The sequence below is a fragment of the Rhizoctonia solani genome, chromosome 16 (genome assembly GCF_016906535.1).
Source record: "Rhizoctonia solani chromosome 16, complete sequence".
Classification (NCBI taxonomy): domain Eukaryota; kingdom Fungi; phylum Basidiomycota; class Agaricomycetes; order Cantharellales; family Ceratobasidiaceae; genus Rhizoctonia; species Rhizoctonia solani.
The window spans coordinates 2,534,275-2,556,230 of record NC_057385.1 but is presented as its reverse complement, the minus strand read 5'-3'; the positions used below and the strand labels follow the sequence as shown (position 1 = coordinate 2,556,230).

General features: G+C 50.0%; 7 protein-coding genes across 7 annotated transcripts; 4 read left to right on the top strand and 3 right to left on the bottom strand.

Moving 5' to 3' along the window:
* Positions 1–1,088: 1,088 nt before the first annotated feature.
* Positions 1,089–2,806, bottom strand: RhiXN_02093 (SMI1/KNR4 family containing protein; the record flags this gene model as incomplete). The annotated part of the gene is made up of 4 exons (XM_043321912.1): positions 1,089–1,108; positions 1,171–1,902; positions 1,955–2,419; positions 2,515–2,806. 4 exons carry the CDS (start codon positions 2,804–2,806, stop codon positions 1,089–1,091), a joined length of 1,509 nt encoding a protein of 502 aa, XP_043187735.1.
* A 460-nt stretch (positions 2,807–3,266) lies between these two features.
* RhiXN_02092 (Mss51-mRNA processing-like protein) lies at positions 3,267–4,565 on the top strand (the record flags this gene model as incomplete). Its single annotated transcript, XM_043321911.1, has 4 exons — positions 3,267–3,485; positions 3,561–3,678; positions 3,732–3,948; positions 4,007–4,565. 4 exons carry the CDS (start codon positions 3,267–3,269, stop codon positions 4,563–4,565), a joined length of 1,113 nt encoding a protein of 370 aa, XP_043187734.1.
* A 2,435-nt stretch (positions 4,566–7,000) lies between these two features.
* On the bottom strand, positions 7,001–8,397 carry RhiXN_02091 (NAD-dependent histone deacetylase SIR2; the record flags this gene model as incomplete). Its single annotated transcript, XM_043321910.1, has 5 exons — positions 7,001–7,177; positions 7,238–7,712; positions 7,976–7,999; positions 8,045–8,213; positions 8,265–8,397. 5 exons carry the CDS (start codon positions 8,395–8,397, stop codon positions 7,001–7,003), a joined length of 978 nt encoding a protein of 325 aa, XP_043187733.1.
* Positions 8,398–8,521: 124 nt separating this feature from the next.
* RhiXN_02090 (methyltransferase domain protein) lies at positions 8,522–13,288 on the top strand (the record flags this gene model as incomplete). Its single annotated transcript, XM_043321909.1, has 17 exons — positions 8,522–8,786; positions 8,834–9,315; positions 9,367–9,513; positions 9,652–10,170; positions 10,239–10,429; positions 10,491–10,618; positions 11,232–11,422; positions 11,479–11,514; positions 11,567–11,703; positions 11,886–11,957; positions 12,031–12,051; positions 12,157–12,186; positions 12,245–12,302; positions 12,493–12,793; positions 12,828–12,908; positions 12,998–13,149; positions 13,238–13,288. The coding sequence occupies 17 exons, from the start codon at positions 8,522–8,524 to the stop codon at positions 13,286–13,288; spliced, it is 2,862 nt and encodes a 953-aa protein (XP_043187732.1).
* A 310-nt stretch (positions 13,289–13,598) lies between these two features.
* On the bottom strand, positions 13,599–17,759 carry RhiXN_02089 (RNA recognition motif protein; the record flags this gene model as incomplete). Its single annotated transcript, XM_043321908.1, has 15 exons — positions 13,599–13,758; positions 13,820–15,105; positions 15,161–15,355; positions 15,414–15,507; positions 15,563–15,614; positions 15,668–15,744; positions 15,801–16,034; positions 16,547–16,556; positions 16,610–16,676; positions 16,734–16,867; positions 17,052–17,070; positions 17,120–17,189; positions 17,250–17,433; positions 17,501–17,698; positions 17,753–17,759. The coding sequence occupies 15 exons, from the start codon at positions 17,757–17,759 to the stop codon at positions 13,599–13,601; spliced, it is 2,787 nt and encodes a 928-aa protein (XP_043187731.1).
* A 690-nt stretch (positions 17,760–18,449) lies between these two features.
* On the top strand, positions 18,450–19,551 carry RhiXN_02088 (rare lipoprotein A-like double-psi beta-barrel protein; the record flags this gene model as incomplete). Its single annotated transcript, XM_043321907.1, has 4 exons — positions 18,450–18,574; positions 18,631–18,656; positions 18,709–19,198; positions 19,254–19,551. 4 exons carry the CDS (start codon positions 18,450–18,452, stop codon positions 19,549–19,551), a joined length of 939 nt encoding a protein of 312 aa, XP_043187730.1.
* A 1,140-nt stretch (positions 19,552–20,691) lies between these two features.
* RhiXN_02087 (uncharacterized protein) lies at positions 20,692–21,956 on the top strand (the record flags this gene model as incomplete). The annotated part of the gene is made up of 7 exons (XM_043321906.1): positions 20,692–20,746; positions 20,801–20,808; positions 20,873–20,899; positions 20,952–20,978; positions 21,032–21,284; positions 21,338–21,502; positions 21,580–21,956. The coding sequence occupies 7 exons, from the start codon at positions 20,692–20,694 to the stop codon at positions 21,954–21,956; spliced, it is 912 nt and encodes a 303-aa protein (XP_043187729.1).

Below are 21,956 nucleotides of genomic sequence, written 5' to 3'. Positions count from 1 at the left end.
GTTCTCCCTGACCATGTAGCAGAAGTCCAGTTCTAACTTTTCCAACTGGCCCATGTCCAAGGAAGAAAAACCAGACGTGATTGCACAACCAAGTAGAGTGAGAGTCTGTAGTTGGCTACATAATTCGGCAAATCTTTGCTCGGCGCTGGGACTGATTGCGTCGAGGAAATATAAATACGGGCTCTTTAAAGAGAAATGGATCAACAAAGGTGGCACTTGAGTCTCTAGAACACAGTTTATGATGGAGGAGAGCTGCGGTTTTGTCCGTGGATACATAGATAAAGATCGGATTTTATGGCAATATGGCCCCAGCTCTGCGATAGACATCCAGGGATCATTACCTTCCGCGAATGCTGCAATATCTATCAGAGTTTCCCGCGAACGCTCCAGGAAAAGCTTCGTCAAGTTTCCAGCACGCTCGTTGGTTCCCACAGGAATATATGACCAAAAAGAGGCGTGGCGATCATTATGCTTCTCCAACGCGAGCAAATGGAGGAAAGCTTCAAAACAAGAATGGCGCTGGGATAGGCGACCCATGGATGGTAGGCGGTATTTATTGTGAGCCGAAAAATAATAGTGAGAATCTCGACTGGAGCTGTTAATTGATGATAAACACCATTTAAGTAGTTTGGCATGTGAAGACCGCGTCTGCATAGAGTAATGCGCCCAGGTTGTATGCTCTGAGGGAAAGTCGCTTTGCTGAGCAGTGGGTGCGAAGTACCGGTACGTACGGGGTCTTATAGCCAAGGAACAAAGCAGTCGAAAGTAAGCCTCTGCAAAGAGACTTAGAGAGTTTAACTTGCCCAAACAAAACACAAAAGCCCCAAATCGTTAGCGTTGCCCAAGGAGCCCCCAAGTCACGTGAAAAGAGGTATTGATGGGCAGACACAATGGGAATCATTAAATAACTAACTACAATCTTTCATAGTGTGCACAAACCGAACAGAGCGTACGTATCTCGAGTTAAAAGAAGAAAATCGTCCTCAGACACAAGCCTCTACAGCCCCACTAAACAGACATACAACATATAGTTTTGTACCCACCCCCTGAATCTACTTAGTCCGTATCACACAGCCACTTCGTTATTACTAGACCGGTGTTTTTGGTGCTAAGGAAGGCGATGTATCAGAAGAGTATTCGCGAGAATATGATTCGAGAAATCAGCCTTACCTGACTCGGTCTTTGCACCAACCAATCGAATGGTCGTCTCTGGTGCATCCCCTTCAGTCAGCTCCGCAACTTCATCCTCCGAAGGTGGTGGGACGGGCACCAACGCCGGTACAGGCGCAATCTCAGGTTGAGCGTCCATCAAGTTGGCAGTGGGCTTGGGCTCTGCGCTGAACACTCCGCCTGCCGGGGTTTTAGCGGTAGGAGTTGCCATTTGGCTGCTGCTACTGGATCCATTAGGTATAGACACCAATGGCTGTCTTTGCAGAGGTGACCGAATCAAGAGAGTCTTCACGTGACATTTCCCGGAGCGGCACGACTTCACGCGCATTCGTACCTGACTCAAGGTCGTCGCGCTCTGATGTGTCCGGGATGATATCGGATTGCGTGGGGAGTAGAAGAGGCTGGCCATCGAGGCGCGAGTGACTTGAATGGTGGGTGGGATGGGTTGGTCGAGTTTGCCCATACTTGGTGGGTCCGGGTTTCGCGCGATAGGAGGCATGGGAGCCAGCCTGGACTTTGTAGGCGTATTCGGAACGCTGGGTCCACCCATGATCGGGATGGGAACTTCGACACCTGAGCCAGTTCCGACTCCCGGGCCGACAAGCGATACATTATGGGAAGTAATTACCGGATTTTGTAATACGTCGAGGTCAGGTGCCATATTGCGTTCGCGCCAACGACGGTAACTCTTGTCTGCAAATGCCTCGAGAACGTTCCACCCTTTGTACTCGCCTAGGAGCATGTGAATTGGAGGATTATCACGCCAGGTACGAAAAATACGTACCTGTGAGCTTCATGCCCGCTGCGCCATCACGCGTGCCTCCAACGCCTTTACTCCGCCCGCTCCCGTCGTAAAAGTAAGATTCGTATCCTACGTCGTCGCTCCCTTCGCTGGCCGAGTCTGTCGCACCCACTTCGAACCCTTCGCCGGCCTCGAGTTCTTCGATAAAGTTCTGGAGCCAAGTAGCCCATCCGTCCTCACCCTCACCGCGGAACATGACAACCTTGGTATCGAAGTCACGGCCGAATACAATGACCTGGCCGTATGTGCCTTGTTCAGCGGGGGCGAGGTCGACACCGAGGTAGTTGCCAGCCTTGTCGGTGACAAGAGGCAGCCAGCCGCGGCAGGAATAAGCTTTACGTATCCAGCCTGTCGGAATAGACGCCATGACTTGTAAGAGCTGGGGGTTTGCGCCGGTGGTCGGGTCCTCGTCGACCTCGCGCCAGAAGCGCCATTCGTCCAATGCTTCTTCCAGGGGGAGAGAGTGAGGCCAAAGAAAAGCCCCTCTGCGCATGCTGTGCCTGATTCGGCCTCTTGACCATCACATAGCAGGTATGATTCACGGACCGCAGGGGGTAATGTCATGCCCAATTCAGCCTCGACTTGGTCGATAATGGCAGGAGCGAGGCCGTAGTTGAGGGAGTCACCGAGCTCGGGATATTCACGTGCCATAAACTTGCGGATGCGTGTCCATGTGTTCTGGAGAGATGTCTGGGAAGGGGAGAGACCAGGGCTGCTGAGTGTGGAGCGGCGAAAGTTGTCTCGGGTGGACTGGGGCATGTAATCAAATCCGCTGGTGCTGGGACTATAGGCAGAGGCTGGGGGATATGAGAACTGAGGACCGGGCGAATCCATACGCTCACGCTGGGACGTGTTCGGAGAATGAGTCGGCAGCGAGAACGCGTCGTGTGTAGACGTCAGCGTACGTGTTCTCGTGGACCTGTTACCCGTACTCGACGACGACTGCGCCCCGAAAAATGAGGAAATTGACGATAAAAACGACATGGAAACGAGTGTGCTGTGTGCAATGAACCAGACTTTTTCGATTGCTTGGGTGGTCGTCGCTTACAAGGGTTGGAAATATCCACGATGGATCTGGCGAATCAACGCGCGGTAAAGATACATGCTAGCGCTAATGCTTATTGCATCGCCTGTCCAAACACTTTCTCAAATTCTCGAACCACTTGCTTACACCACTTTCGCTTCCCGGTTGCTCTTAACCTTAGCAAACCGACAATAATGTAATTCTATTCCGAATTATCACCCTGGTCGAGTGCGGTTTGCACGTGACTTGGCAAGTCTCATTTACATCCAAATGCTGCGTCTTCCGCTCGCTGCAAGGCGTGCACCACGCTTGCTTCTTCCTCGGCCGCCTGCTCGCACCTTGTTCGGGTGGTCGAAAAAGCCTACACAGACTGGCTCTGGCGCTAAACCCATCCTTACGCAAGACAATCTCTTTCATCCACTCTCCGAATCTCCAATTAAAACCCTTCAGTTAAGAGCCAAGGCGGTAAAGGAGCTCGCACCATGCCCTGTTTGCCTCGAGCATCACGAACAACGAAGACGGTGAACTACGACTGTCCGATTGCGGCTGGCCAACCCATTGCAGCGAATTCCACTGGAAACAGGATACAGACCACACACAATACTGTACCCGTCTTCGAGAGTCAATGAAGACGAGCATGACATCCGAAGTGGGCGTAAAATGACCGAATTCGAGCTCCCTGGTATGTTATTCTAATGACATCCGACAAAGCATATCAAATTAATTTTAGTCCAGGTCAACAATCATACGAAGAAGCTGTATCATTTGCCAACTGGGATGTATTCTGGTACACACGCAGCTTCAACTCGATTGATACGGACCGGTCGAGAAGACATTCGAGTAAACTGCTCACATATCCTATTACAATTGCGTCGCTATTGCACGAAAACAGTGGTATTAATATACGGAATCAAAGACTCACTCCTGAAGGCCTTCGGTCTATGACAGGCAAGTACATCGACCGACACATTTATCTCACTGCTGATTTTCAACTTAGCACTTCGGTATAGCTTACATGCCGAATCCCCCACTGGCGACGAAGACCCATCGGGCAAACCTCCCATGAGAATCTTTATCATCGGTGCACGAGCGGAATCATCTCTGCCTACGCATGTATGGGAGCAACTCGCTCACCTATTCCCAAACACTCCGTTCCATATCTATATGATTGGTCCACAGGTGTCTCTTCCTGCCATAGCCATCCCTCCTCCCCCTCCTAAACCAGCGCCAACCAAAAACTCCGAATCCACCAGAGATGCACCGAAACCAGTCCTGTTCGAACCCCCGATCCCACCCCAAACTACCCCCACAGGGCCAACCAAAACGAGGGACTCGGCCCCGGACTACGGCGTTCCTTCAAGCACCTCCTCCGTCTCCGACCAACTCACAATCACATGCCTCCGCGCACCCTACGCGGACGTACACGCCCATTTCGCAGAGACATTCGATCCCTACACCGACGTATTCTTCGCATTTTGCCCAGGCTTCGGTTTCCCCTCTCCTACTTCCCCAGACATGCTCCAAATTCTGCTCCCGGAGAATGGGGGACGACCGTCCCGCTCATCCTGAGTACCAAATGCGCGCTGTTTGTTACTGGGTTCAGCCCGACGGACGTGGAACGCGATGTGAAGAGTTTGGAAACGGTTGAAGGCGTGGCGGGTGAGTTTGATTGGGTGGTTACCCCTGGAGAGAATCCATTTGGGAGTGAAAAGTGGGAGGTGGCCGATTTTGATCCTCGGGTATGGTCAAGACGAATTGGGGTGTATGGGGTATCCGGGGTAAGAGGAGAGAGGTGGATTACGCTGATGGACAAGAGTGAAAAGAAAGGAGGAAAAAGAAAAAGACTGTGGACGAGTAGAAAACGTTAGTGGTACACCACTCAATCGATCAATCCACTTTTATTCGGTTTGCTCTTGGAAGAGCTAGAGAGCGATAAGCAAGAGTCGATAATTCAGTGCACTCCATAGGTGGGGACGACTTTGGTACCAAGTATTTAATTCTCTATGGCCATATTCAGTATCGCATATATCTGTGAACGCATATATCAAAAACTAGTCTCTAGCATGTTCTCAATTGACATACGGGGGAAGCTCCAGTCAACTCTGAGGTGTCTCGACAGAATCGACGGCTCAGAGGACACTCAAACCCTTTGGTTCAAATAGAGCCTAGGGTCATCTCAAGAAGTTGTTTATCAACTTCCCCCTGCCCCCGCTGTGCTCGGTCAGGAGAAGGTATGTATGGCATCTTTTTAGTCAGCCTACACGTGTCAGTGGTCAACCAACCAGGGTGTTTACTTATAGCCGTGTGGATAACGGGCATATGCGCGTAGATAGAATATACGAGTGCCTTGTGACCCTCGAGTAGAAGTCACGATGCATGTATGATAAACGACGCATATACATGTACATGGGTAAACATTCACTCGTATATGATGGTCATGCTCTAACCGAGTCTCTTTCTGAAGTGCCCCGTTCTAGCTCTAGCTGCCGTAATGATTTGTTTCGCTTATATGTAGTTGGTAGAGTGCCATTGAATACGAAAAAGCTGTGTACACTTGACGAATAATACTGTTCCTTCAGACAGTATATGCGGAATACTTGGTGGGACGCAAAAGGTTATTGTGGTCTTTGCTTAGATTTAATGTATCCCATACATTGAATCAGTCCGTAACAAACGACGCGCTTCGTGTGACACTGTTGTGAACAAAGTCACAGGTAGGAGGCAGCAGGTAGTGACAGTATTCTCAACATACTTCGAGACACATTCTTTGGTTAACGGGACCTTTTGTCACATGAGAGCAAGATATTAAGGCCAGGTCATCAAAAAAGGGTTCGCCTGACACGGTTGTCTACCTCCCCCCCACCCCATCGTCTACCCAAAGACTGTGCCTTTGATACTTGTATGACTGGAGCCCTTGAGATTAGTCAAGCTCGACGACCAGGGCAAATAACTTGCAGCTCAGTCTTAATCTAACTTGAAGTCTTCCAGAAAAACCTCAAAGGCTGATAACCTGCTCAGCGATTTGCGGGAGTCCGTAAGGAACGCTGATGAAAGGCGCAAGCTAAGTCCATGATCTACGATTCCTTGTCCGATCGGTTGAAGAATCTCTTCTGTTGCGAGTGCACGAGAGGAGCAAGTGGGACGCGCTAAACAAAGAACAAGCAAACTCAGCGAGTGGCAGACACAAGCTCACTGTATATATAGCTACCTAAACAAAGAACAAGCAAATTATATATACATGAGTGATCCGAACAAACAATATAAGAGAGTCGACAAAAGACGTACCTCAGCGAGTGGTAGACACAAGCTGAGGAACGAATACAACAGGAGAACGATTATATATAAAGAAACAAACCCCTAACTCGTAAGCAAAAGGGGCGCATACACATCGGAAGGTCTCGTGATCACGTGGCCTTCCCACAACATCTTCTACAACCAGGGAAGACTCCATTAGACCTCCGTCCTCACACTTGTTCGAGCAGATGGCTCGGGCTGGCTTGCTGGGTTACGAGGCGTGAAAGTTAATCCCAAACCTTTCTTGATTATTCATAGGTCTAAAGTCGACTTCTTGACTCATTGGGTCCACGATAGGGATCATAGGTAGGACAGAATCGCACGTAGCCACCTTGATTCTTGGGTTGTAATTGGAAATTTTCTGACTTGCGACTCCACCCAAAGAAGTCGATATTGACCAAAGAACTATTCGGCATACAACTTCTTGCAATGTCAGCTGTCCTGAAAAAACTTCACATCAAAGTTATGCACAACATTCGCCATATATAGTATTGTGGGCGCGGCTGGTGTATTCGGTTGATTGTATACTTTTCGGTCGTATTGCATTTTACCATATTTTTTTACGTCCAACTTTATTCCAGTTGTGTGGCTAATTTCAGTACATTGATCTGTGGATACATTAATCAGCCCTTCGGTTCCATCTAGCTGGAATTCAGAAAATGATTCGGTTAGAGCATCCCAAGAAAATCTCACCTATTTTGTACAAGACTCTATGCCTCCCGTATAATTGGTACTTCGATCCCTAGCGCTTCTCCCAAAGTCTTTTCACAAGGCCCGAGGAACAGAAAATCCGCATTCTGATCGCCCTGAGACGCCTCTATGTTAAAAACTGCGACCTTACCGCCGTTATCCTGCACTACATCCGCAAACCCGGCTGCCGGATAAACCTGAAAAGAAAATAAGGGTACTTACGACAGATGTGGTGTTATACATATCCTAGTGCTTACCACCGAGGATGTGCCGACCACCAAACACATGTCCGCCTCTTCGACCAGGCTTTCAATTGCGTTCAGTCGGGGTATAGACTCACCAAACCAAACCACACCTGGTCTAAGAAGGCCTCCACACCCATCTTTGCCACATCTAGGTAGATCATTCGGGGAGATCTCGGCCTCAGGAACGCGCTTTCCGGCGTCATCCATGACTGCTTCAGTACGTAGCTCTGTACCTGCCAGGGCAGGACATATAGGAGAGCGTGTGTCTAGGTTACGATGCTTGCATTTTGTACAGAGCGTTTCGAGCAGCCGACCGTGCATCTCTATTATTTGACCCTGGTTCAGATTTGAAGTGCCAACATTATCAAGGGATTCAGATCCAAGTGCATCTTGAGCGCGAAGACTGAGTCCATCCACATTTTGAGTTATAAGTGTACAGTTAATTGCGAGGGGTGCGACGGCGCCCCGATAGTTAGGATCCAAGAGTCTAGCAATGACGTGGTGAGCATTGTTTGGTTTGCAAGAAAGGACTCTGGGGTATGCCATCAGAACGAATGAGGTTAGTCCGGTAATCAAGGGTTGAATAGTTTACATACTTTTCTCGGCGATAGTGATAGAACTAAAGAAGGGGTATGAGCGCGCGCTTTCTCTGCTAAAATGAGGAACTTGCCTGCCAGACAAGACTAGGGTTTGCATCAAATGCCTCTGGTGTTGCCAATCTTGTGGCCTCGAATGATCTCCAATACCCACCGGAACCCCGGAATGTGGGTATTCCTACGCTATATTATTTTGCGTTGGGGCAGAAAAACCAATATGGACCTGCCTGATGCAGCTGATAACCCAGCACCGGCAACGAGGATGAGATTCTTGCTTTGTTGTAGTGCTTTTCGAAAGGAGTTAACGTTATTAGAAGGTGCCATCACAATTGAGTAGACTGTTAATTCAACACTTTCGAGTTCTATGGTGTTCAGACTTTTGGCCGCGAATACTGTGGTTCATTTCAGCCTTGTAAACGTCACTCGTCTCATTACATGCGTACTGATCAAGAGCTTCGGTCTCTGCTTATCGCCGAGACTGACGTAATACGTATTGACGCGTGTCTTGAGCAAACCACGACCTAACCAAGCTTTGCTCGTTGTGTTATCCAATATCAGAGACAATTTTGCCACCATCGGGTCGCGCTTGGGTACTGGCCTCGTGAACAAGTTGAGTTGAATTAAGCAAGGTTCATGCGACTGAAATAGTGGTTGTGGGCGCTGTGCAGTACCAACAACACTTCACGTGATCTAGCGCAAGATGCAAGCTCTCAACTATGAGGATGAAGAAATGGATTTCGAAGGCTCAAGTCCATTCAATGCAGACGACGATGACGACGAGGCTGATACTCAGTCGGAGAACTCTGAGCCCGAGGAGGAGCCGGAGCCGGAGCCGGAACAAGAGGCTGGAGACAGTGGTGATGAGAGCGATCCTGCTGAGGACTCTGACCAAGAGCGTGCATCTTCGCCGCCTTCGGACCATGAACCTGAGGAACCAAGCGCAAATATATTCGAGAAACGTCCTAGTAAGCAATAGTCGTGCTCCAGTTCTGATATATTAAAACTTCCTTAGGTCCTGTGATGGTACCGGTCATGGTACCAGCGGTCCCGATTCGCGCTGCTTCCCCTGCTGCGCTTCGCCGTACAGCATTTAAAACCGACATTTCGTCCTCAGTTCGGTCGTATTCTATCGACCCTATTTGCGCATACCCTCACACCGCCGCAACACACTCACTCGCCGCGTCGAAATGCATGACCCATCTATTAACCGGCTCAGACGACGGATATATCCGTGACTATGACTTCTATGCTGGTTGTAATGGGAAAGTACTTTTGACAGCACCCCAGAGGCAACACTGCGGCCTAGGAGAAGGTGTGATGAAAGGTGGTGTTTTAAGAATGTGGTGGGAGAACCCGTCTGGCGAAGGTGGTTCTCAGCCTTCAGGGGGTGACGTGACACCTGCCCCGTCCAACGTGCTCGAAGGAGGATCGCTTTCTCCTGTGTATTGCATGACAATGCATTCGGACGCGCTATGGGGCCTCTCGGGTACTGCGGTAAGTATCTGACTCTGAAATCGAGCGCCCAATTGACTGGTCCTTATCCAGGCTGGTAACATTAACTTGTTTACTGTTCGGCATGACCCTGGGCGGCTTCATTTTGTTCTGCGCGGTCACAAAGGTCCAACCTCTGGGCTCGCCCTCTCTGCGGATGAAAAAAAGGTTTATAGCGCTGGCTGGGATGGTCACGCATTGGTACGTTTCCTATTTTTCACACCAGCATCAAATCACCAACTAAACTCGATGCCACGTGCTTTTAATTCCTGGTAATTCATGCGTGCGCCTTCAATTCAATTCCATTGCTCTATCCGCCCTATCGGTCGATCAATTTAGGAATGGGATTTGAACGTTGGCCAGATCGTTCGTCGATATCCGTCGCATGGTGCTCAGCTCGTCTCGATCGGGATACGACCGATATCATCCAATGCCACCGACTCGAGTTCCCCTTCGGTAATTCCGAGCACCCTACCTCACAATCAGTCCGAAAATTTCATCAGTAGCAATGGTGCAGATGGAACAATGGGTTCCCAGAGGCCTCCCACTCAAATGGGTGGATCGCCCCGTTCCGCTGAGGAAGACTATGACCCACTGTTTGACGACCCAGAGCTGGACGCTTCCGCCGATCTTGATCAGGGAGTGGGGGGACGGGGTGTATCTTCAGCACTAGCGTGGAGGTCGGCTGTGCCTACACTAGATTCGGAGACATATGAACGTTATTCGCATAACATTCTCATGACCGCCGGGATTGATGGGCAAATCACGATTTGGGACCGTCGTGTGGCGGGATCTACTCCCGGTTCTGGTGTCGGAAGGTTAGAGATTCCGGAGAAAACACCGCCCTGGTGTGTTTCGGTGAGGTCATTTAGTGCCTCGTGTTAGACTTTTTCTTATTGTAATCTGTCACTAACTTCGGGGTACAGGCATGCTGGTCAGCAGATGGATCCCAACTATACGCTGGCCGACGTAATGGTACCGTGGAGGTGTGGGACATGAGGCAAACACGGAACACACACGAAGGGACCCCTCGGTTGCTTAGAACATTGCGAAACCCACTTAGTTCAGGCGCAGTGTCATGTGTGGTTGCGTTCCCCGATGGTAAACACCTTGCATGGTAGGTCGATAGGAATACTCCCAAGCTTTGGTGCAACCTCATGGAATTCCTTTGCTTCCAGTGCTTCTCAGGACAACATCAGACTGTGGAACGTATCTGCGGAGGCTCAGGCAGAAGCAACAAGTCGCTCAAGGGTTGCTCCGTTTAAAATTATAGCAGGACACCATGGCGGAACGATATCCCAAATATGTATGTTTCTGATGACCTTTGGTTTGTGGCGCGCACTGATGATGTCTGCCATCATCTCTGACGGGATATTTTACCTGTTCGGTTGACGCGGTCATTGCCGGGAATTTGGATAATTAGTGGTTGATCCAACGTCCAGGTTTATGATAACGGCGAGTGGCAACCGTGGTTGGTTTGGAGAGTCGACAAGGACAGTGCTTGTACACGAAATGAAGCCTGTGTATTAATAGTGGCAACGAGTAGAATATAGTGATTATACCCTGTTAAATCCATTATTGGTTAGCGGTGCGCAACCATTTTGTACAAATGTAATAATTTGCCAAGTAGGGTCGGGTGGAACACGGGACTGTGAGAATCTTAAGCGAGAATAGTTGTACAAGTGGAAGACGAGAATTCGGAGAGGCAGAACCGAGTCTCCGTTGTGAGTTCGAGTCCCTTATATGCAAGTGCGACTCAGCCGCACGGGTCCCGTTGGACTGGCTTTCCGACGGTAAGCCCACACTAGTGGGTTCGGCACTCACCGCGGATTGGCACGCACATTATAGCTCTGTGGTCCAAGTAACAGCCTAGTAGCCTTTTTTTCCACCCCCCCTCCCTCTTCTCCCCTTTCTTCTAGCTATGGCCGCTGTTGCTTATCACCACCGTCCTGCCCCCGTGCCAACGCCGCCCCCTCATATGCACCCATCTGAAATGGACATGGATCCGCGACCGCCGTCTCCTACATCCTCAACGTCAACTGTGACGTCCAGTCGAACTCCTGATTTTTTTCGGCAGCTACATGAGCGTCAGCTTAATTGTATGAATACCGTAAGCCCCATTTTAAGAGCTACCCGGGATCGGCCATGACATTCTCACTCTGCCAGACATACATGCTCCCAGCAGATGAACAGGAAATGAAGGTGTGTATTGCACCATAGACACTGTCTAGCCACATCTGACTCGCCAATTCAGCGAATGGATATTGAGCACAGGATGATGAAGTTTATCATGGCAGGCAAAAACTACGTTGGACCAGTCGCCGAGGCGCTGACCAAAGTTCCTGGCGTCCAACGACGAGTGCTGGATTGTGGAACAGGGAATGGACTTTGGTGAGTCTCCACAGGGTCTGGGGTATCCGTAAATGAGCCACTCACTCGTTTACTTTGTTCTCTGTCGCCAACCTTCTTATGTACCGATCCTGCAATGGCGCCTGTGGCCCATGGCTCTGTTCTCATCATATCAAACGGATCACCCGAACGGGTTCATCCCCGGACTGCCACACGTCGTGTAGGGCTATAGAGATGGCCGACGAATTCGACTGGGTTGAAGTAACGGGCGTTGATCTTGCGCCCATCCAACCCAGGTGAGCTAATTGCCAACTGAAAGACGCAAGTACATTAACCCATCCGATGCTCATGTGCATTTGCTTTTTATAGAAAGGTTCCTCCAAACTGCGTGTAAGTCCCCGTTTGATCCCAGCCATCATGTCTACCCCTACAATGACATAAATCTCATCAACTCTACCATTCGATCCCAACTGACCTCTTCCTTCTACCCTATAGCTTTGAGTTGTTTGACCTCGATGGACAGCGGTACGTTCACATTCTCACATAATATTTGCGAGAAACTTAACAGACTTGTGCCACGCAGACTGCCGTATCCAGACAGTTGGTTTGATGTTGTACATGCACGCTCAGTATATACAGGGGTAAGTCTGCAGTACTTTCCGTACGCTTGGAATTCGCTTGCTTCAAGCTCCCCCACGGTTCGATTATCATTTCCTTATGCGAGGATTTTTGGTATAGAACCCATCTTGATGTGCCAAGTGTGCTTCCAACCTTATTCGACTTGATCTCAGCTCTCAAACCATATCTGACCCCTCTCCCCCGGATACGTAGGTTCGACAGTATGGCATATTTCTCCGCGAACTCGCACGGGTACTTCGGCCGGGCGGCGTCGCGATTTTCGCCGAGGTTGACAGCACACCATTTGGAGAGAAAAAGCATCGTATCCCCCTCGAGCCGCGGGGTGGCGCTCCTGGCTGGGCACAGTATTGGGACCAGGTCCGAAGAGCGCTTGGCCAACTTGGAATCGATGTTACCATCCCTAGTCAACTGCGAAATCGAGTTCGCGACACGCGAGAATTCGAGAATATTGTCGCACAGGAAGCGATGGTCCCGATCGGATTTTGGCCAAAAGGTGAGTTTCTTATTCTAATGTTTGTGTTGCCAAGAAGGCGGATGGAAAGCAGGGGAAAGTGGGGAAGGTGTTCCGGTTGGTTGGGTTTGGTCAACATCGGGGGCGAACCGCTTTGGTTCGGTAGTTAGGAAATGCTCGCCGTCGTATACTTATTGGGTTTGTTTCGACTGAATGGGGATCTGATAATGCGCCTTGGTTCCACAGAACCCGTTATACTCTCAATAGGACAACTTGCTTGGATGAATTACGACAATTTGCTCCTTGCACTTCGACCGCTCTTGCTCGACCATGGAATCACACCCGAAAGGGCGGCCAAATTGATCGAAGATGCGCAGGAAAACCTCTATCATCCCAAGGTATGTATCAAGCTCAGGACACCGACGCCTGCGATTGGCGGTAGTGATGAAAGCCCAGGAACTAACGTGCCGACTCTCCGTTGTACAGGTTCAGCCCCATTGCTGCTGGCACATTGTGCATGCACGCAAGGCTCGGTAACAATAGATTTGTACCCGATTGAATTGCTCGCGGATATCTCTCATTTGCTATCGATTATGTTATACTGTACATTAACTTTGGGGTCTTTCTTGTTTTCACACATTACCACTTGCAATTGTAATTCACCTTGTACTCGCGATTCCATTCAGCATTCAAATATAACAAACATCACAACAATCAGGGTGTTACATGACGCCAATGTGCACGCCATTCGGTGAAACAAACACCCAATAAAAAAGAGAGGAAACAGAAGACATGGAGAAAGAGACACATAAGACGAGGATTAGCGTGTGCCAACCGTCAAGGACATCTATTCGGCAGGGTTACCGGTCGAGAAGTCCTTCAAGACAGTCTTAGCCTCATCGAGCTTCTCCTGCATCGCGTTAGGGGTACCGATAAGATGCAAGAGTTCAGCATTGTCCATCTCAAGTAACATTCCAGTAATCTTGCCAGCAAGTTCAGGCTCTGACCTAGTTAAAAACGTTTGATTAGCTTTGGGGGGAAGATATTTCAAAAGTACCAAGAACTGACTGATAGATCTGCAGGTAAATCATTTCACCCAACATCTGCTTCTGCTCCATCGGGCTAGCCGCGGCCAACGCTTGCGAGGTAAGAGCCGAGGTCGATTCGGGGGTGGGAGTGGAAGCAGCCTGACCGGCGGGACGAGCGCTCGGGTTTCGAGGGGTGGCTGTGGCGGCAGGAGGACGGCCCGCAGCTGGGGCACCAGCGGGAGGAGGCCTGTTTGCCGGGATGCCTCCAGCGGGGGCACCGGGGGCGGCTGGGGCAACGGGAGTTGCGGTGGCAGGGCGGGAGCCATTGGCACCCGGAGCGGCAGCCGACAGGGCGCCACCGACAGGACGAGGGGCAGCGTTGGCAGGAGGTTGAGGCGGCGCATTGGTTCCGTTGGAGCGAGGAGGGCCCTGGGACCCATTGGGGGGTGCACCACGATTATAGTTCTGAGAGGGGTAGCCTTGAGGTGTACCACTATTATACGGAACCGGAACGGGCATGGCCTGCATGGGTTGCCCAGGAGGGTAGCGGCCACGAGGAGGCATCATACCAGGCTGAGGGTACCCCATAACGCCACGGCCAGCTTGAGGAGGATATCCGCCGGGCCCGGGTCCATAGTACATCTGAGGTTGCATGTATCCAGGACCCATCATAGGAGCTTGTTGCATACGCATCTGGTTGCGCTGCATAATCTGACCCTCGAGCTGCTGGCGACGAACATCACGACGCTGGGCAAGAGATACATAAAGAGGCTTGGTTCCAATCATCTTGTTGTTCATTTCGGTTACGGCCTTGGTCGCCTCATCAGGAGTCGAGAAGCAGACAAAGCCAAAGCCCTTAGAAATGTCCCGCTCGTTACGCATAACTTTGCAAGACGTAATGGTACCAAAGGCCTCGAATTCCGCGCGAAGTTTATCATCGTCGACGTCGTCGTCCAGGTTCTTGACATAAAGGTTGACGCCAGCGTACTTGTTCTGGCGCTCCTGCTTGGCCGCCTCGTGAGAGCGAGCAAGCTCAGACTGCCGCTCGGACTTCTTCTGTGCACGACCGACAAAGAGAACCTTGCCTTTGATCTCCTTCTCGTGCATCTCGTTCACAGCACGTTCGGCCTCTTCGTGGTTCTCATAGTTGACAAAACCAAAGCCACGGCTCTTGCCCTCGTTGTCGGTCTGGAGCACGGCAGAGGTAATGTTACCAAACTCCTCAAACATGACCCTGAACTCGGCCTCAGTGATATCAGTGTCGAGGTTCTTGACGTAGATATTGGTGAATTGAGCCCTCGCCTCGTCAATTTGCGACTGTCGCTCCTATAATACCGAGCCTGATCAATAATTTCCCTATTAGGAAAGCCAAGGGACGAACCTTGCGAGAAATGTGGTGGCCAACAAACACCTGCTTGTCATTGAGAAGCATGCGATTGACAGCCTTGATCGCAGCCTCTGCAGACTCGGCAGTCTCGTAGTGGACATAGCCATAGCCGCGAGATTTGCCGGTCTCGTCGGTGGCGACCTTGCATGAGAGGACATTGCCAAAGGCCGCGAAGGTATCATGCAAGGCCTAAAATCAGATTGGGGGATCAATGACGTGTGATTGAAATATTCGAGGGATTACGTACCTTATTATCGATTGCCTCATCGAGATTCTTAATAAAAATGTTGCCCTGACCCGTCTTGCGGAGGGCGGGGTCGCGCTGCGACCACATGATACGACTAAAAAGGGACGAATGAGACTGGGTCATGTGCATGCAGCGACAAGGTCATATACCAGGGACGATTCTTAATAATAGAGTAGTTTAGTTGGTCCAACGCGCGCTCGCCTGCAAGACAATAGTCAAATCACGACCCTGAGATAGACAGAAAAGTAGTTCACCGTCAGCGGCGTTGAGATAGTTAACATATGCATATCCAAGGGAGCGACGAGTAACCGCATCACGGCAAACGCGAATGCTGCGAGGTGATGAATCAGTTGAGCATCAGCGCCACGACACAAGAGGAATGCATACCTGGCGACAGGCCCAATCATGTTGAAAATTTCAAAGAGCATAGCCTCGCTCACTGTATGATCGAGCTCGCCAACATAGAGCGAGGCGGTCTGGGGAACTGCGGCTCCGCCGACAGCCGCAGGCGGGATATGGGGTGGGTACATTTGAGGCGCAGGGGGTGCGGAATGGGTTTGATCAATGTGACCAGCCGCCTCAGCTTGAGGAGCGGGAGGGGTGTTCCAGCGGCAGACATGGCTAAGACAGGGGATATTCTTTTTTCTGAGATAGGGGTCGTTACTGCTTGGATGTTTAGAGAAGAGCTAAAGCTGATAGGAGATACGCGAGTACAAAGGCTACTTTTTCAAAGGTTTTTTCGATTTTTTTGTACTTATAGGCCGATTTATCGGACAGTGAGTTTAGGGGAACTGGTGGTGGTCCGTAGAGAGGCTTGAAAATTCTCCAAGGTTCTTATGACTGTCAATTGGCAATCAAACCCAAATAAGACAGCTCAGTCCTTTCCAGTACCAAGTGCGACAATGAAAATCACGCTTGTACGTAGCCTTTTATTCATCACGACGAAGATGCGTGTATGCATTGCACAATTGAAAGCTTCTAGCATTATGTTGCAGAAATCGACCATACCAGTACAAGACGAGTCCACAAGTACAGTATCGCACAAGTTTCACCGAGGACGTCTCACATACATCGTACACCGCTTTGGACTGCCGCTTTTGTTTCTTCACACCATTTAGTTCCGCGTGAAATACGCTTTAGCGCCTATGCGCCCAGCATTAGCGCAATTCACCGAAATATAATGCAAAGTGACATACCATGTTGCGCGAGCTCTCCCTTTGCCTTGGAGAGAGAATGGCCTGCATCGTGATGGTGTGTCCAAATCTAAATTACGTATTTCATTGAGCCCAGATGTGATCGACCTGCAAATACCAAACGTACCTCTCGATAATACCAGCCATTTCCAACGCCTTGGAGAGTCCAGCCCACGGTTGCAATGATACCTAGAACACCTGCAACAATGCCGCTTCCGCCCCGAGAAAAGGATGCGACTGTGTTGATGAGACCTGCGCTACCTGTTGAAGGAATTCCGACAATCATATACACGGAGAACAGCAAGTGAAAACCTATCATGCTACTGGGTCAGTCGACTGGTGTAACCAAATAAGCAAGCCTCACTCACCTCCAAAGAAAAAATACAGATCTTTCCGGTAACTATGTCAGCACCCTCCCTGGTTGAAGAGTTGAAGATAAACTCACAGTAGTACAAGGATTGCTCCTGGATTGAGACTTTAGTATTAGCATACAGAGCACTCTGAAACACGTACTTTCATATACCCATTGTAGATTGGTCGGTACCAAAGCAAGAACGAGAGGACAGATATAACTGGAACATAACTGGCGCCATGTCAATATGAATAGCGCATCGTATAGGGAACTGTGACTGCGACTGCGTACCTGATGCTAGCCGCCAAGTCTTTCCCTCCATCGCTCCCTCCTGAGGTGAGGATAAAGATGCATGCAACCATGTTAATGATGAGTGTTAGACACAAAACAAGCCATAGTTGGAAGATGCGAGTGATGAGTGGCCGCGAGTGCTCAGGAATCTCATCGCTGATAGAATGAAATACCAGCGGGAAGACTTTCGCACGGTGGACAGGTTAGTACCATAAGCAAGCAGAGTGTATTCAAGTTGAATATATACTCACATGGAGGAAAGTTGTTCTTGCCGTGTTTGATATTTGTCTCCCGACGCGAGATTTCGGCCTCTCTTGCTGCAAGTTCTCGCTCGCGGCGTTCGAGGTCTACCTGCTTAGATGTGGTCTGTGCGGTGCGGTTGTCGGTCGGATCGTCGAATGGGTTAGCATCCAGCGAATGGTTCGACGCAAATGGATTTTCGTGATAATCTGCGGTGAATTGTCAGTGATCGACCCAACGGCAGCCCAATGAAGTAGACATACTAGACATCTCAGAGAGCCACGATATACCTTTGGTCTATCGTTTATATAATACTTCTCTTCCCAATAGCAATAATTCAGTAGGTACACTTGTCTGGCAAGCAATGATTAACTTGGTTGGTGGGTCGATGTCAGCGTGGCGAGAGGCAGACACAACCAATTGCAACGGCACAGCCCCGGCATGTAGTGGCGGTGCTGGCTAGTGAACAACAATGTGTAACTATGCGTATATGGTGGCTATATGTATGTATAAGCCGGCATGTTGTAACAAGAGTTGGGCGCTTTCGGGTGTGCCTGCCCAGCCCACGAAGTGATCCTAATTAGGACTCCAGGGCGCCTAACCTTGACACAGAGGAGCAAAAGATCAACCGACCTCTAAAAACAATACAAACGTCAGACTGTCCTTTGCTTGGCTAGGGCACGAAAGCGATGAAATCCTGGCAAGTCCGTCCCTGAATCGGGTATCTGACAAAAGAAGGAGTCAAATTTACGGCTGGTTGCTATGCTCATATACGATAATTCCAACATCCAACAACCCGCGTCTCGCTTCCCGCGATCGGATTTATTTTTTTGGTGAGCATACTTAAACCCCGCTTGGCTTTCTCTTAGACTCATTCTCTCCCTCTCCGCCTCTGTGTACTCGCTCCCAAGCGCCCCCCACATTCTCTAACAAACTAAACGTTCTTTGTACTCCTTAAATATGTTGTCTTCGTTTGTTACTGCAGTTGCCCTCGCGGCATCCATCTCGAATGTCGCTGCTGGTCCTATCCGCCACGCCTCCCGCGGATATGCCCAGGACGCAGACATCCTCGAAGACTACACTCCGTGAGTTCTGTATCAGAAATGATCAAACCAAGTCTGATCAAGAATGTGATTCTTAGCTATCACATCCGTTATCTCGCTCTTGGTACGTTGAAACGCGCGCATTTACCCAACTGTATGTTGACATCGGACACCAGGTTGCTCGGGAGGACACGGAAGCCCGTTCTTTGAAAAGTGCTGCCACCCTCTTCTCCGTTGGCAGAAGCTCGAGGACCGCCCGGCCGAGTGCATTCCCTCTCCTTCCGCTTCTTCCTCTGCCGTTCTGGCCGAGCCCACTGCGTCTCCCATCGATGAGGACCCCGTTCCGGACTACGACGATGACTGCAGTGAGGATGAACCCACCTCAGCTGCCCCTGCCCCTTCCCCTGCTCCAGTGACTTCTAGCACGTACATCGCACCCGAGCCTACCACTCCTAAGCCGGAGCCAACCAGCACCTCGCAGCCCTCGTCTACCAAGGAGCCCGAGCCTGAGCCTACCAAGGAGCCTGAGCCCGAGCCTACTACAACCAAGAAACCTGAACCCACCAAGGAACCTGAGCCCGAGCCTACTTCTACTAAGACTACCAAGTCGGCCGAGCCTGAGCCTACCCAGGGATCTGGTGGAGGAGAGGTAATTGAGGGTGGATTGTAAGCCTTTATAACTTAATTCTGTAGAACCCGGAACTAACTCTGCCGTTCTCAGCGCCACTTTCTTCACCCAGAATAATAATGCGGGAGCATGCGGGGACGTCCATGGGGATTACGACAAAGTTGTTGCTCTCGACTACCGCCGCTATGGCCCTCTCAATCAGAAATCGGAGCACTGCGGCAAGTTTGTCCAGATCACTAACATCAACAACGGCAAATCTGTTAGGGCCAAGGTTGCCGATGCTTGCCCAAGCTGCGTCAACGGGAACTGCTTGGACCTCTCACTCGGCACCTTCAACGCGATTGCTACGGAGAGCGAGGGCATGGTTCCTATCAAATGGACCTTCGTCTAAATACGCTGTTGAGATTTTCGAATCTTTTCACACTTCAATATCTACAGTATACCCGCAGTTTCTTTGCACACCTCGAGATCCGCTCGTGCGAGCTTCACCTTAGTTTCTTTTATTCCTTCTATGATGGAAGTTTGGTCTGTACATGTTGCTTTGTACAGCTGAACCTCGAGTCGACCTCTTTCTGTTTTGTTTTTTCCCCCAGCACGCAGCCTGGGGATTCTTACATCGCTAACCCATATGTATGATGTAAATACGTCCTGGTCTGCAGTGCAGGGATACGATGACAATTACGATTTTTCCTTGGTTTTTTGGTGAATTACCCTATTGCGTGCGAGTGTTTCAGACCCAGCGTATGCGACTTGGCATTGGAAAAAGGAAGATTCTGCGACCTCATGGTTACCGAGGTTCTAGGAACCCGAACACGGATCAGATGTGCATATACTCCGATGGAGACTAAGATTTTCAAACCACGAGCAATATTAATGACTGCCTGCACCGCATACACACATGGATTCGTCCCCACGATGAAGTGGGCATACTGTATGCCCAACTACAGGCGTCAACTAATATGGCTCATAGCGCCCACCTACCTCAACGGGTAGTTGCGCCGTGCGGGGTGCCGTTTATCGGCCGTAGCAGCCCATTTACTGACTTATTAGACAGCACGGCCGGCACGGGTAACCGGGTAGCCTGTGATGCGCCCAGTCACTATTCGTTGAAATCAATATACAGTATTTGCTCGGTAGCCAAGCTAACTCTTTCACCACTTGGCCGAGGGATTGATTGAGATTCGCCCTATTGGTATTGGGAATTGGATGGCCCTTGATATGCGTGTTTTTACCCTTCCTTGGTCGCCGGAAATAAGTATCGGTGTCATATACACGGTCCTGTCGGTCAGGGTTGAGGGACATGGATGATTCAGTTATCGATATTTTTAACTCGCGTCTTGTGGAAGCGTATCTCACGCGGTCTTTAGAACCCAAATCTTGAGGCGATCTCACGAGCTAGGCTGGGAACTGAATTCTTGTCATGGAACTACACAACACCACCCCTGATCGTCGATTATGTGATTCTAATATCTCGTCATGACGATCGACGACGTCTATCGTATTTGTCCAAAACTCGTGGACTAAGCCCTTCATGTCGAGCAAAGTCATTCAGCATGTCTTTGTTGTTGGTGGGAACGGGTTTCTCGGTGAGACGTTTTTTCACCCCATCGTTCCACTCGTTTCCTTACCTTCGACATCAGGTTCTGCTGTGTGTAAAACAGCGGTTGCACGTGGCTGGAGAGTTACTAGCATAAGGTGCTTAGTCCCATCAGATACGTGAGCTGTTTGTTTTATTGATGGTTCGTTTCGGTTTTGGAAAGTTCTTCAGGACAACCTTACCGAACACCCAAGGGGCATACTCCTGCGTGGACAAAAGAGGTAACTAAAACCAATTTCTATGTTGGAATGGGACTAATGAATCACGCCCCAAGGTTGACTTTCGTAAAGCCTCTGCATTTGAACCCTCCGCATATCGTGAACTTCTGGAGTCCTGCACGGCGGTAGTACACACAATTGGCACACTTCTTGAGGCGCCGAAATACAAATCTGCCGTTAGAGGTGGATCGCTCGGCGGTCTTGTATCAGCGTTTGGCCAAGCATGGGGACTGGGAGCTGCAGGGAATCCATTGGAAAAGCGAGTGCCGGGTGAAGAAGGAACATACGAATATTATAATCGAGATGCTGGTGAGTTTGGTCAGATTTCTGGGTCAATTTCCGATGTGACGATATGCACAAAGCCCTGCGCGTCTTGGAGACCTTTGCATCTGGACCAGGATCAACAGTACCCCAACCATTTGTCTACATATCCGCAGAGGATATATTCCGTCCATTGGTTCCGGCCCGGTATATTGAGTCCAAACGTGCGGCCGAGGCCGGGATTGCACAAGAGCCTCGTGTGAGAGGTATTTATCTTCGACCAGGCAAGTCTACTTCCTTTGCTTCCACATTTTAATTTATGTTTCAAACTTACATTTCATAGGACTTATGTACCACCCCCATACTCGCCCACTCACGACTCCTATTGCGACGCTCCTCGATTTATCTGCAACTCTACATCAGAATATACCTTTCCCTGGACCGGCAAATATATTACGCGCACTAGCATCAGCAGACTTGGCTAGGCGGCCTCAGACTTCTGATTCGGGTTCCAGTGTTGCGTTACTCGATAGTCCTCTGGAAGCAATGGCTAGAGCCTTGGAAGTGCCCCCTATTCATGTCGAGCATGTTGCTCAGGCCGCTTGTGAGGCGATCGAGCAGGAAGATGCAATTGGCCCATACGGCGTTAAGGAAATGAGAAGATTAATAGGATGGGGTAGCCCTCCAGAAGCAAGACAGAACGAGACCCGTATAGTCTGA